This window comes from Lepisosteus oculatus, chromosome 3 (genome assembly GCF_040954835.1).
Source record: "Lepisosteus oculatus isolate fLepOcu1 chromosome 3, fLepOcu1.hap2, whole genome shotgun sequence".
In the NCBI taxonomy this organism is placed as follows: Eukaryota; Metazoa; Chordata; class Actinopteri; order Semionotiformes; family Lepisosteidae; genus Lepisosteus; species Lepisosteus oculatus.
The window spans coordinates 21468870-21483651 of NC_090698.1; the positions used below are offsets into that span (position 1 = coordinate 21468870).

Consider the following 14782-nt stretch of genomic DNA (forward strand, 5'->3'; position numbering starts at 1 on the left):
CAAAACAAAAAATCTATTCTGACAGATGAAGTTATATAATTAGAATGGCACTCTGGGGAGTGTTTCTGACTGTCGGTACGAAAACCCAGTTCAGTTTCAGTATACAGTAGTATGGCTTGTAGGAAACTAGGAACCATTTCCATTCTGTCTGCATACCCCTATTTGGAGCCACAACTGTGCTGTCGCAAAGACATGTCAGGCTGTTTGTGTCTGAAATCTAATGTAACCATCAGTGTGACCAAATTTGGTATCCTTAAGGGAAATTTGTACTAGATGTACAACAAGAAAAATCTAAACGAGGAAGTAAACATTGCAACTTTTAGAAACAAAACTAAAGGAAGGTAATATAAAGTGCATTTTTAGCTGGCGTGCATTATAGTCAAAATCAAGATTAGTGTCACTCAGGTTTTAAATCATCCAGCACATTTAACAAGTAACCATTTAGAGTCTGTTAGATTGATTTTATCCACTTTTGAGAATGCACTGACAATATGAAGAAGTGAATATAAATGTTAAAATGGTTGAAAGAACAATAATGCCAGAGGAAGATAACAGACCTTTCAAACAGGTTCACAGCTTTTGCTGTTGCTGGGTTTTCTCCTGACTATGTTGCCCTGACCAAAAATCCCTCTTAACATTGGCTAGGTCTTTACCTTTTAAGCCACACAGGACAGCTAATTGAACTGTTTGCCTTTTATGGAGCCTTCCCTAATGTAGCATGCAGTTTATTTTCAGACATTGTTTGGTCTTCCCTAGTTTGTCATTCCTTCATCTTGTAGCCATTCTTTCATTCACTTCTGCTGCTCTGACCACTACTTTCTGTTGTCAGCTGGCGTGAACCTGATGAAAGAAAAGCTCAAGATTTGGAGCCTTTTGTTTGAAGGCTAAATTCTTAGAGTCACAGCCTGCTTATAATTTTAATGCCCGTCCCTCCTACCTTCTGGCCTGTGTTTTCTCAGGTCATTTAGCTCCTGTTTTAAGTTTCCTTTTAAACAACAATATGTGCATTTCTTAAAGTTTTACCAGGCATGAACGATTTGTTTTAAATTCTTAAATTTTTTGACTCTCCAAAACAAGTCTAGTGGAAAAGTGGGAGTGTTTTGTTGTGAGAGAAGAGGTAATCAGTGAGTATTTCATGTCTACATGTACATTCCATGTTCCCTTTTAGCGCCACATTTTTAAATTTTTACTTTTAATTTTGCAATTAACTTGCTGTGTTAAAACATCGTATAATAACTCTGAACTAATAGCATACAGTATGCAATATTTTAAAGGCCTTGTTTTAACAGTATGTGCTGTTTGAAAATTGTTTCATATTTAGATTTTAGGATTGCATTAAAACATCGCACTTACTGTTACAGACATGCCTTCATAAGGACATCTCACTTGTATTAAGACAAAAAATGTTAAAGGAATTTATTTTACCTGAGCTGAGCATTACCAGTGTTAAAGAATGACTAAATTAACAAAACATTTTAACATCGCACGAATATAATAATTTTAAGACAGATTCTATATCGGAATATTTGGAAGACATTTACATTTAATGTGTGCAACAAAGAGCCTTAAGCCACAGAAAATGTTCAGAAATAAGCCTAAACGTTTAAAGAATATTAACATTAACTGTTAGGCAGAATTTAGTCTACTGATCTTCATTTTAAATATAATTATAGATCTAACCATTTTGTACCATCTCTTGTACCAGACTTCATAAAAAGTATTAAATCTTATACCTTCATCTAAATGTTTTAGGCAAGTAGCCCACGTAAAAAAAAAAAGTGGTTTCAAGATGAATGTTTATTTTGGTGTTGTAAAATAGTCTAATGACATGCAACTTTGGTGATGCCCGCTCATGCATTGCTTTTATATTGCTCTTTCATGTAGCTTCAAAGCCAGTGATATCGCCTCACCTTCCATGGACACCTCATCTTATGCTTTCAGTTGGCTTTTGTGTTTGATGTTTTCTAGAGCGATTATCAATGATGATAAAGACTAGTCTAATGGGCCAGCTGTCTGTCCTGTTCCTATTTTGCTACTTTAGTGATTAAATAGGTAAATCTTAGCACTGCCCCTAAAACGTCTTGTGAACTTACTGTGTGGAATGAGACATGAACTGTTAGGGTACTCACTGTGAGCAGCTTATAAGGTTGACTTAGATCAGCTAGTGTGAAGTCAGGAGAATTATATAAACTTTTCACACCTAGAAGGAGGCTCTACAGCCAAAATATTGTTTCTCCTTTCCATATTAAGCATGGAATTTGCCTGTATGTGTTCCATGTATAAATCTATTATAAACTGTATTTTACATATTATGGTGAATGAAAACCAAACTCTTTAGAATACATCTGAACTATTTTTCAAAGTAATTCACCAACATAGTTTTTCTTCCAGCACCCAGTGAGAAAAGCTACTTAATACAGCTTTCTCCCTCTAAAAAGCTGATAATTTTATTTCATAAGCAATGGTTTTTGTCAACATTTTAATGACTCAAAGATTATTTAAAATAGTCTAGATTATTAGATTAGTTAAATTTAGTTAACTCTTAGATTAGATAACCGATCAGATAATAATCCTGTTACTAGTGCAATTTTGGAAAAATATTTTTTTTATTCAATTTCTTCATGGTGCTGGTAAATGCATGCAGTAGTATTAATGATTTTTGTACAAGGTAGGTTATTAAATATGAATGGTAAAAGTCCGAAGCTGCCTAATATTTTGCAAGTGTGTCCACCTTAATTTATTCTATATGAAGAGATATAGTACATATAGCAAGAACATAAAAATAATCTCTGCAGTGTTTTACCTTGTGTTAGGCTGAAAAATAAGGCTGTACTATCTGTAAGTGACTAAAATGTTGGTAGTGGTCAATTAAAATCCCAAACTGTATGATGCTTATCAGTGAGTGGAGCAGTCATTTTTTTTAATCATTGACTTTATGATGTTTCTTAAGAAATATTTCTTAAATTAGCACATACTGTACATGTCAGTTTATCTTTAGTAATGAGAGTCTGACTCTGCAAGTATCTGCAGACACTTTTGTATTTTCATGTACAGTTCCAAAAGCATATCTGACCACAAGGGTGATGGTACAAAAAAAGATTAAACCGCTTCAAAAAGGTAAGAAAACTAACTGGATAGCCTTTTTTTGAAGGGATAGAGACAAGGGTGGGGCTGTCACTAGGCTATGAAATTGAAGACCATAATAGTGTCAAATGCCAAATCCCCTTTTCACTGGAACGTGTTACTACTGCAGTGGTATTACGAAAGAAAGGTGTAACTATTGTTATCACCAAAGTAGAACTGGAACATTTCTGTCTTTCCTTTTGTGAAAAAAATTATTGTAGTAGGTGATTGTAGTAGAACGAATCATGAGTTTTCATTGACGTGTCTGAAAAAAAAATCAATTTTCCCCTTTTGGTATTTCTGGAGTTGAGATTAACTAAAGGTGTATCAGAATTAACAGCAAAGCAACTTTGCAGATCACTTACATATCTGCGTTATTTAAATTGCATAAGCGTGGTGTAAAGCAGTTTGAACAGTGCTCAGCTTTCTGCTCTGTTCTATCATTCACTTGTTGAAAAAGGTGATGATAAGGGTTTAGTTTTGATTCTTGTAAAAATAAAGTATAGCACCACCAAAGAATTTAAATGTTTGAGGACCTAATGTTGATGTACCAGCTGAACCAGGAATAAGCAACCACAATTAAGATTGACAAAACATACCAGTGTAGAGTTCAGCATTTTGGTTTGTTTTTAACACTACTGCACTTCATAAAATGTATAAGTAAATTAAAAAGATTTAATGTCCAGGTCCTTTTAGCTTTAAATTGCATCATCATTGGTTTGCTGCTCTTCTTGTACATAGTCTTTTCAAGATGCATGACATATTGTGGAGTATAGCTTGTGTGCCTTGTTTTGTTCCAGTGTGTTTATTTTGCAATGAATTTTAATCTCTGTCATGGTATTACAGTGGACTAAAGAAGAAGGACTCCGACAGGCGGTTGCTGCCAATCAGTTTGTCCCACTGAACACTAACCCCAAAGAGGTCCAGGAGATGAGAAACAAGGTCTGGTATTGTCACCGAGAAAAAAAAACACGCTGTCTTTCGGCAGCCTTGGAAAAGCGCAGTGCTTCCCCTGCTGAGCTTCTGAGCATCTCTAGTCGGTCTTACAGCGTGCACCCTGTCCTATTTGCCGGAGAAGATACCACTTTAAATCAAACTGTAGAAAGGTGAAGGAGTTGGAGGTCTCCAATGAAAGGTGCCTTGTTGGCAAGTGCAGTACATACAGTGTACTGTATTTTGAAATTTGATGAGCCCAAAAGGGGCACATTGATTGTCAATCATGGCCATTATATCTATAAATACATTTTGCTAAGACTACAAAATAATAGACTCTAAATTATGTTGCCTGTAAGGTGCCAAATGTTGGGAGCCTCCTCCTCAATTCAGAGCTGTGGAAGGTCTGAGTATCAGTAATCTTCAGGGAAATAAACTCCTGTTCAATGCTGGTTTAATCCATTTCAGAATATATTAGCTATAGTAGTTGAAGAAATTGTACAGGGCAGAAAGCCATATACAGTATACATGTATAGAGAGAAAATTTAGCTTGCTGTCTTTCTCCTTGATTAATTCCAAATCATTAACCAATTACTGCAAACTAATGTACATAAGCATGTAATTGTTAAACCTGAAGGTTCTGAAAATGCTTTGCAACAGGAGTCTTGTATACATTTCTGGCTGCCCGAGCTAAAAACTTAAGATCTGGTTTTTCGGTTATCTCAAATTTGGAATAAAAACAAGATTTGTACTTCTGTGTGATCTTGTTCCTGCAGCATCTTGCCATATCTGTTTGATGTAACCTGATGGTTCTAGACAAGTATAGTATTACTCCAGTGGAGCAAAACTTTAGTCGAGTGACAGACTACAACTGTAAGACATGAAATGTAACAGGGTCTTGTTTGTCCATGACACATGAATAATAAATGCATCAGGGACTTGATTGGCCTGGTATCTTTGTGTTAGGCCACAAGTCAGTGTTGATCCTGAAAGTATGTGAAACCTAGCGAGGTGCATTTTTAAATACCTCTTAAGAAACTCCAACAGAACCCAAGATCACAGATAATCATTGAAAGACACGTGGAAGGTTTACACTTTAAATATTACCTCTAAGATTATCACTTGCAAACAAGTTTCCAAAAAGAGTTACGTGTTGTTGTGGGCAGTGGGACGCAGTCAGGTCAGGTGCTCCCTCATCAGCTGAAATGCATGCAAGTGTCATGGAGTAAATTTGTAGAAATCATCCCACACGGATGTTCCAGAGTGTCACCTGAAATGATGTTGCAATCTAAGCAGTGCTGCTTGGTAGTGGCTGATGTCCCTGTACACCTCCACCACACCCCATTCCTCAGGTTACTCATCTGGATTAAGGTCAGACTCTAAAGTAGTCCAGTTGATAACATTGATCTCATCTTGATCCACATAGCCTTGAAAGTCTTGCTGTGTGGAAATGAGATGACATCTGAACTTTTGTTGCTTTAATAATAGTTATGCCGCAGGTCTGGTCTCAAATCGCTGTTGACGCAATGCCATGCAGCGAGCTTACAATGAGCTTTCTTTCCCTAAGCCACAGTGTTATTCCAGTATGATTAAAGAACCCGTGTGCCTTCTACACATGATTGCATCACCCTTGCACGCTTAAACTCACAAGCACACCTTTCTACTTATTGTCACAGTTCACTTGGTAGGTAATGAGGAGTAGAAAAATGTTACAAGAGTACTGACATTTCTACAGTCCTTTCACAGCCTCTGATCATTGTTGAGCAGTTTAATTAGTTTTTGTGGACTGAATTAGGTGTGAAAACGCTTCTTGACTTTCTAAAGTTTATTTAATCTGAATTTTCATTTAGATCCGTGAACAGAATTTGCAAGACATCAAAACCGCAGGACCTCAGTCCCAGGTTTTGACTGGAGCCGTTGTTGATCGCAGCTACGTCCAGGTGAGCCTCTTGTCAGGCCGTAAAACCAGCATTTTTTATGCCTTTTGACATTTGGTTTTCCGTAACTACAGCCCAATAGTAATTGTAAAATTATTCTTTGACTGCAGAGAGTTACAATCTGGCAGGTAAGTGTTAGAGGTAACCACATGCTGTGCCACTACCTCTGCAACAAGAGACAGATTGTGTCCCTCTTTTTGTTGGTTTAGTGAGCTTTTTTTTATAAGCTGAGCTTTAAATGAGCAGCTACAGCATGTCAAACGAACACATTGCTCTTGGTCAATGTGAGCATTGAATCTGCATGTGTGACATTCAGCTTTTGTGTCCCCCATTGTTTTGTTAAATTTCATTTACTACTTAGAAGTCTAACTTCTTAAAATGTGTTCTGATGATTGGTGCTTTTGAGTGAGTGGCTTTAGGATTCTGGCCTTGTTTTATCCATGTGTTGGCTTCTGAAGTTACTATGGCACTTCTGTTGCCATATTGTCCTGTGTTGAGGAGTGTTTTGTTCTCAGAACAGTTTCCCTTACCCATATAAATAAAGGCATGTTGTTTTATTCTGCAATTTAGAAATGGCAGAATAACCTAAATATATGCAAAGAAGTTTAATTGTGCATTGAGAGAAGCTCTGATATTTACATAATTATCTATTTTTTTCCACGTAGCATGTAATACAGCTTAAAGTAGACTTTAAACTGCCCATAACCTAGATTAAAAAGACAGAACAAAATCAACTTTTTTCCTCAAACTCCATTGCAGGTCGTACTTTACAAAATTCTTGAACATTGATTTACATGTCCAATTATAAGACCATTGTGAAGCCTTATTTTATTTTTTGCTTTTAGAAAGTAATTATTTTAATTATATTTGGGGAGTTTTTTAACTTTTCTTTTTTATGTTCACATTTATTTTATGATTAGACATTGTCATATGCTACAGAATAATGAAACAAATTAGTTACAAGTAGGTAGTTTTACTAAAATAGTTTTCTTCAAGCATTGCATAAAGCTCAGAGTAAAATAACATGTCTTTACAACATTTGTGGTTTGTCAGATCTGTCCTTGAAGCTGTTTTACAAAAGCTATCACACCAGGACAATGAAATAGAAATCCAGACCTCTTGCACATGGTTTGCAGCTGTATAACCCCACTTGGAATCCAGCTCACTTGTCTTGAATGGCCTAAATAATCACACCACTACAAAAACTAAATAGAAAGGCAGTCAGGGTGAAAGACTGGTTAGTTTGTTTCACCCAAACAGTGACTTTCGTCATAAGCGATTCTGAAGATTTTTTACTAACCAGGACACTAGAATGTAGTAAAATGAGCAACAGTTGTGCCATTCCTGATTAAGATGATGTTGGACTGTCATGTTATGAAGCTTTCCAGAGAACACCCATCTAACCCTAACTTGAGAGGAGTGGAAGGGAGTAGGGACCGCTCGTATGATGGAATGAGACCTCTGGCCTAGGGTGCTGCAAGTTTCACAGGGGGGATATTCATACCATCCTATCTCTCAGCAACTTTATGGTTTTTGTTGCTGTTCTGTTAGTTTTCATGAGTGAGTTTTTAGTCACTGAGGGTTTTAAATTCTTTATGAAAGCTGCAGACTTTGGTTTTTCACCACTAATAATATAGATTATTAAAAAAAAAACATTTGGGGTATTTCGACAGATGTGAGTGATAAAAAGTTATTTGACTCATTACATTAGTAGCAGTCAGTGTTGGGCAGTTGCCATGTTTGGTTTTCTGGTGCTCCAGTTCAGTACAGTAGCATAATGCATTAAGTGCCCCATCCCTTTCACTGCAAGTTATTCACCTCCTACCGAAAAAAACGTTTTCCAAAATGGCAATGCCATTGGCAATCAGAGAGGCAGTATTTACATTATCAGACAATCTCAGAAATCCCCGAACTATTTACTAATAAGTGAGGTTGAAAAATAATCCTCTTTTACTGCTGTGAAAATAGCATGAACACTATATCACTAGTAAAGCTAGAGAACCAAACAGTTGATGTTGGCATCTGTAACTGAGTGCATGTGAAAATTAGTCATCATGGTTCACAGTCTGTGAAGTACGACTAGGTACTGTCTCTGTTTAAACAAAAAATAGAGGGACTATGAAATATGCGTTATACATCACCATGCAATTCTGCTACTGTTTAATTTTCTGATCTTTATTTTGTCTCATGTTTGTAAATTAGTTTTAAAAAATCCATTCTGGCACTGTCAAGATGTTAGTTTCTGCCCAAGCAGTGGTGCCCAGCTTGCTCAAGACTCCCAGGGGCGAACTGAGGGTTAGATAGCCTGGGTTTTCCTATCTCCTGTCTCCCCTGGTGACGTCCGTTAGGTGCACTTTCCTCCTCCAGTCAGTGGTCTTGTATGGTGCTGCACAGCTTGTAGTGTCAGAAGCCACATGGCTAGATGGTTGTGTGTATCAGAGAAGGCTATCTGTGCTTTCTCGTTCTCCCCATGTGGGCAAAGGGAAGTTAATGCAAAGACAAAACAGGTGATTTCAAATTGGGTATACTGTATAAGAAGGATTTCTATTCAGTGCATCAGGGGTGTATGTTTAATTTCACTAAAATTTACTAGAGAAGCTTGTCTCCAAACCACAGCCAACAAGATGGAAAGTAGCAACTCTCCATTCCCAGAGATAGACTTAAGATAACTAATAATGCTGAGAAATCACTTGAAAGCAAAGGCACTGCAATTTATAAGTTGTGAAGTTAACAGTTCCTCAAACAGCAGACACATGGTGACGTACAACATTAGTTTACATTTGCCTGCTCCTTTCTTTTAAGTGCATGACTTCAGACTAATCACTCATCCTCATGTCTCTGTGCATCACTGTTGGGAATGTTCTCTGCATGTGTTGTGTGGAGTGTTCCATTTCTTGGTTTATGGGTGTAAAAGTCAGGGCTTGGTTGTGCACTGTTCACTCAGTTTACTGTTGCAGGATGCTCCCCTCTCTGACTGTACGGAAACTATTGACGGGCTCGATCACACAGAGCAGGCAAATAGCCCTGCTAAGTCTATTAGAAAGGTACTTACTGCCTTGTCACTAAACCTTAACCCTTCACTGTTTTCCTCTTTCTGACCTGGTCTCTGTTTTAGTCCTTAACCCTGTATTGTTCTCCATTGCCCTACTGAAGATAGAAATTAAGGGGTTTGGGTATTATAATTCAACTGTTGAAATTAAGGAGTCTTCATTAAACATACTTAAATAATATTTGTCTTAAATTAGATTAGAATTATTTGTTATTCCATTTGAATAACAAATTCAAATTCCTGAACACTGTAATGCACAGTATAATTTTTCATTAATTTGTCCCAAAAGATGTTTCCCTTGAAATATGTTTGATAATTAATCTTATTCCAAAGTAGGTGGCAACAGATCAGAAAACAAGTAAGCTTAGATTTCGGTGATAAATTATGACTTATGTTAAAGTTCTCCTCAGACATTCCTTTTGGGGGGAAAATTTGACTTTTGGTACATTGTGGTGTTGGAATTAAAAAGCTTTGAAAAAAATAAAAACACGCCCATTTGGTGTGTTTACCACAATGATTGCAAAGGTAGAGAAGAACAAAGAGCTAAATAGGACAAAATACTCATTAAAAAAATATTTCAGTTGATTAGAATAGACCGTAGCAGATTCTTCTTTCATTGTTGCTACAAAGAAGCCAACACTAGTTTGCTAATATCTTTGACTTCTTGTTACATCGTTAAAGGAAGACAAATAAAGAGAATTTGCCAAATACTTGGTATTTTATTTGGTTGTTAAATTACATTATACATGAGGTTGGAAGATGTTGAGCATTGCTTCACAAGACTTGAGTCCTGGGTTCAATTCCAGAATAGAGTAGGTGTCCATGTGGTGTTCACATGCTCTACCCATGGTGCTTTAGTTTTCTCAAGGTACTTCAGTTTCTCATCACCTCCCAGACAAGCAACTTAGGTTTGTCAGGTCTAAATTGTCCAAATAAAGAGTTTGGGGGTGGGGAATCAATAGAAATTCAACACTGGCTATAGGACTAGGGAGCAGTAGATTGAAATGAGCACAATAGCCCAAATGGCCTCTTCACATCTGAGATTTCTGGTTATGATGAAATCTTACCTTAATCATACTAAATACATAACTAAATCACATGTAATACAGTACATTTAATACACAGGAATCATATGTCAGACTTCCAGGAAACTGGATTTGAAGTAGTACAATGTTCAGAGTATTAACCACTGCCATATGGTACAGTAGTCTGTTTTTTAAACAAGTGAATAATGCAGCAGTGTGGAGTAGAGGCTAGGGCTTGGGGCCTGCAACAGGGAGGTTGTGGGTCCAGATCCTGGATGAGGGACAGCTGCCGAGCAAGGTGCTTCATTCAGATGGCACCAACAAAATGTCCCTCTGTATCAATTTAAGTTGCTTTAGATAGAAGCTTTAATAAAACATATGAATAATAATATGTGAAGATTATGTAAGCCATTGTAAACAACTAATCTATTGTGCATTGAATTTGATTAAATAATATTTAATTATGAAGTGAAGTAGCACGTGTCCTGTGAGACTGCTGCATGTCTGTCAAAGAAATCATCTGCTCATAGCCTGTTTTGTGTGAAGATTGACTTGGCTTTGTAGAACGCATGTAGACAAAGTGGCTTGCAATGAGATTTTCCTTAAATTGTTTAGTGTAATATCTTAATTTAACATAGTTATACATCATTCATCTCTATAACAAATTTTTAACTGCAGCAACTTTTTGGGGGTTCTGATTGTAAAAGTATCTTGAAGAGACTCAGTGATAGACCAAAAAGGAGAACTTATATGAGAGACATTAAATGAGAGATGCCATCAGAGGCCAGTCTAATTATCCTATTTTGAAGAAGTCCATTCCATGTTTGGAAAAATCCTGCTTAGTTTAACTAAATCTCTTCTTGAGCTGCTCCTCCTAACACAGTCTTGTGGACTTTGTTCTCTTTGTATCTCGGCAAAACTCAATATAACTAAACCTTATAACCATTAATAAGAAAAACTGTGAAAGTGGAGCATCTTTTTCTTAACAGGTTCCAGTTACTGATTCTGATTTATTTTTACGTTTGTGCTTTGTAAAATTATTTTATTCAATTGTATATTCTGTAAAATAACACTTTGCTGTTATTTAGCTTTGCAGGGACATTCAAAGGCAAATGAAACAATATGGAGGCTGATTAAAGAGAATTCAACGAATTCATTCACACAAACAAGGCCAATTCCCTCCTCAAAAATAAAAAATAAATAATATTCACAGGGTTAGAGCCATCAAAAAACCTTTGGAAACAGGTGGCCACAGGTAGTTCTTGGCCTTAAAAGAATAAAAAAAAAACATTGAAGTGGATGTTGTTTAATTGCTGGGCTGTGGATTTTGAAAATTGGAACTGCTGCCAGAAAGTTTTTGACCTTTTAAAAAAAATTATTTGTGGTGATGCAGTTTGGATGCTGAGAGGTACAACAAGTGTTAAACCGGAATTGAAGACCTGTTATAAAAATTAACAACAATGTGATACTCATATGCAGTATTGTTTTATATGCTGCAATCGTTAACATAAAATACTAAATGGGGATTACATTTCTTTTAATTTTTTATATTTATTATTCATTTTTTGTAGTTTTCAAACATACCTTTTCTTTCCAATGGGCTAAATAGATCCTTAGACTTGAGTATTTAAAAACTTTAATATCAGCACTCATCAGAATACTTGACTGCAGTGTAAAAAAAAAAGTTTCATGTACACTGTCAGGGCTCAAGGGTTTAGGGAGTTTGACCGAAGGTGTTTTGGGAACATCACATGTTATAAAAAACAGCCAGATGTTAGATTTAAAACATTTATAGAACCTAACATAGAACTTTGATGACTGTGGAGTGTGTGATCTCATTCTTACCTGAGATCAGAGGTATCTTGGATGAGGTGGGGTAGGAAAGTCTCTTTATGGTTTTTCAGAATGCTTCCCAGTACTTTTCCAATTTATGAAAATGCGAAAAAGCTCTCTTTTAGACATTCTTAAAAACTTCACTGCACTACGATTAATAATAAATGTTAGTAATGAGATATTTTTAGCAACAAGAAAACAGTGACTTAGAGTCTCCTCGTGTGTTTTTGAGTACAAGTTTCAGGAGTACGAAAATGCTCAGTGTTATGAAAATATTGAAATATCTGTTAACAGAGAAACCAACCTACACCAATCTAGAAGAATCGACTTGACATGTTCAACTGCAAATGTGCGTGTACTCTTCATTCACAGTATATTAAGTGATTTTTTTTAATTCGCTTTATAGGAATAATTCCACAACAGGTATGACTAGTCCAGACTAATTTAAAGTTTGGATTCAGTTTTAGTGTCAAATAGAGACAAGGTATTCAATTTAAAAGGACATAATAAAGTGAAAATAAAAATGTAGAGGCCTGTCGTCAGGATGTATTCTGTATTTTTGTTTCAGGGAGAACTGGTGACGGCCTCTAAAGCCATCATTGAGAAGGAGTACCAGCCACGAGTGATAATGAGCACCACTGGACCAAACCCATTCAACAAGCTGACTGACCAGGAGTTGGAAGAGTACCGCAAGGAGGTGGAGCGCAAACAGAAAGGCCCTGAAGGTAAGGTGTCCCATGAGGCCTCATTCTTGTCATTAACCTTTGCTAGCATCATGGGAGTGATGCAGTGGAAACGAAACAGAAAGGGTAGTATTGTTTGCAGAAGTGTCAGTGTATGCCTTAGAGAAGTTGATTAATGCCAAGGTTATGTATTGGATGCAGGCTGAAAACAAAATCATATATGGCAAAAAGGAACCCAGGAATAAAAAGGCAGAAGTGGAAATAATCCCCACAGCCAGTGAATCCAGTTGGAACAGCTGCTATAGCATGGCTTTGTCTTGGAACTGTTTATCTAAAAATATGAATTTCCATGGCTTTTTAAACATACTGTTTCACCCAGCAAGGTAGAAAGAAAATAATGCCTTTTTGTGTTTTCAAATAAGTTTTCATTTGTTGACCGTTTATTTCACACAAGCTATATTAGCTTAATCTCTCATATTACTTTTCCATCAAAATGCCTTATTCCTGGAAGTAATGGGAGAAACATTAATCCCGGTAAGAAGAGATTTTATGAAACAGAAAAAAAAATGGAATTTTCCATGTATTTGAAACAATTTTTAGTGAAAATCTGCTTTTCAGAAATAATGACACTCAAAAAAAAAAAGTTCATTCAAATGAATTCTTTAATCATAACAGGTACTGACACTGAAATGATTTTAATGTAGCTGTTGAACTATGGATAAAGTTCACCCATTTTATCTTTCACACTGGAAACTATTCAAGTCATTGCCTTATAATGGGAGGTGAAGGTTTTTGATAATATTATGGAAGGTGGTCCATCTGCACCCCTGCTCCTGTGGTGTAATGGGGTGATGCAAGAATATGCCTCTTCATGTGTGATATATACTGGATGTCCAGCAGTCCCGTCTCATGTTTTCTCCTCGCGCAGGGCAAGAAGCAGATAGAAACTGTTACATTGCATTCAGTACAGGGGGAAGAGGCCCAAGCTACAGAATGCACTAGCCAGCAAGAACTGCCCTCCTCAAACCTCCCAGTTGGGTCTGAGGTGCCTCTTGATATTGAAAAGAGAGAAGAGTTTCCCGTCTTTCACCCACCAAGCCTGAGCCAGGATCCTGGGCTGGAGGGGTTGGCGCTAGGCCCTGGGGCTGCCAAGACACCTGCAGTAGAGGAAATGGACTCGGTGGAATCACCGCACAGGGAATTTCACTTTGCGGTCCTCAGAGCCCTCAGCTCGAACACTGACCTTTTGAATGAGGCTTCAGGTACTTCTGAGCCCCCTCTGTCTTGCATTCGGGGATTTCTCAGATGAAATGCCCGGCTGTTTTCCCCTCCCCTCACTTGCGTCTTCTAAAATAATCTGACCCTGGCCTGGCTTTTGATTCCACCCTGGGTCCTCTTGGTGATTGATTCATCTGGGAAATCTTAACGGTGATTTTTAAAGGTGATGGTACGATCAGAGCAAATAATAAAAAGAAAATAATACAAAATTATACTGGCTGGACAATCCCTCTAATAATACCGATCATGGTCTTGTGGGGCTTGTGGAGCTATACTAATATTGTCTTTTTATTAATTTCTCATTTTCCAGATAACCCATAACTAGCTTTATTGGGTGGTGGTAAAGAGTGTAGCATGTGCATCTAGCTTGATTCTCTTTGGTGTCAGAGTCCTCTAATCGGTGTTTACCTGGACCTATGTGATGTTTCAGGCTTGCTTTCATATTTGTTTGGATGAATAAAAAGCCCAGAGATTATTGTTTTTGTAAACCAATGACTGAGTTCTGTTTGGGGTTCCCACACATCCTAAAAAACAAATAAAAAAACACCAGAAGGTTTAAGCAGAGTTTCTGCTTCTTTTGAGATGTGCTTAATTAGTGCAACTTGTGTGTCTCTGTTGTTTGACCTTCTAAGTACAGCGGCTTCCGTTTATTAACTGTAGTGGATGAAGGAGGCAGCCATATTTAATTTCAGCTTGGAAAAATGGTTGAACTCAGCTGTATGCAAAATCGGCTAGACAAAATAAAGTGGAGATTTGGCTGCCATACTCTGAGGCTTCTGGTAATGGCTGTCAGTTCTTCCCTCAGTCAGCATTTGAAATTGAAGTATAATAAAGAGAGTGTTGAGGATTAGATTATTATAGAAGGTGAAGGCAAGGTCACCACAGACATCCTGAATAAATCACTGAAAATTAACTGTGAGG

At 37.1% G+C, this 14782-nt stretch overlaps 1 protein-coding gene across 6 annotated transcripts in view; it reads left to right on the plus strand.

Annotated features, from left to right (window-relative positions):
• add1 (adducin 1 (alpha)) overlaps window positions 1–14782 on the plus strand; it is a 52822-nt gene that overhangs the window by 27748 nt on the left and 10292 nt on the right. For 4 of the 6 annotated variants that reach the window (XM_069187007.1, XM_069187008.1, XM_069187009.1 and 1 more), the window contains exons 11-16: window positions 3970–4065; window positions 5907–5996; window positions 6104–6121; window positions 8951–9037; window positions 12469–12625; window positions 13549–13845. In XM_069187007.1, coding sequence (XP_069043108.1) covers window positions 3970–4065; window positions 5907–5996; window positions 6104–6121; window positions 8951–9037; window positions 12469–12625; window positions 13549–13845 — 745 coding nt within the window. The remainder of the gene's footprint in view (window positions 1–3969; window positions 4066–5906; window positions 5997–6103; window positions 6122–8950; window positions 9038–12468; window positions 12626–13548; window positions 13846–14782) is intronic. The other 2 variants (XM_069187010.1, XM_069187012.1) reach the window with 1 other exon arrangement.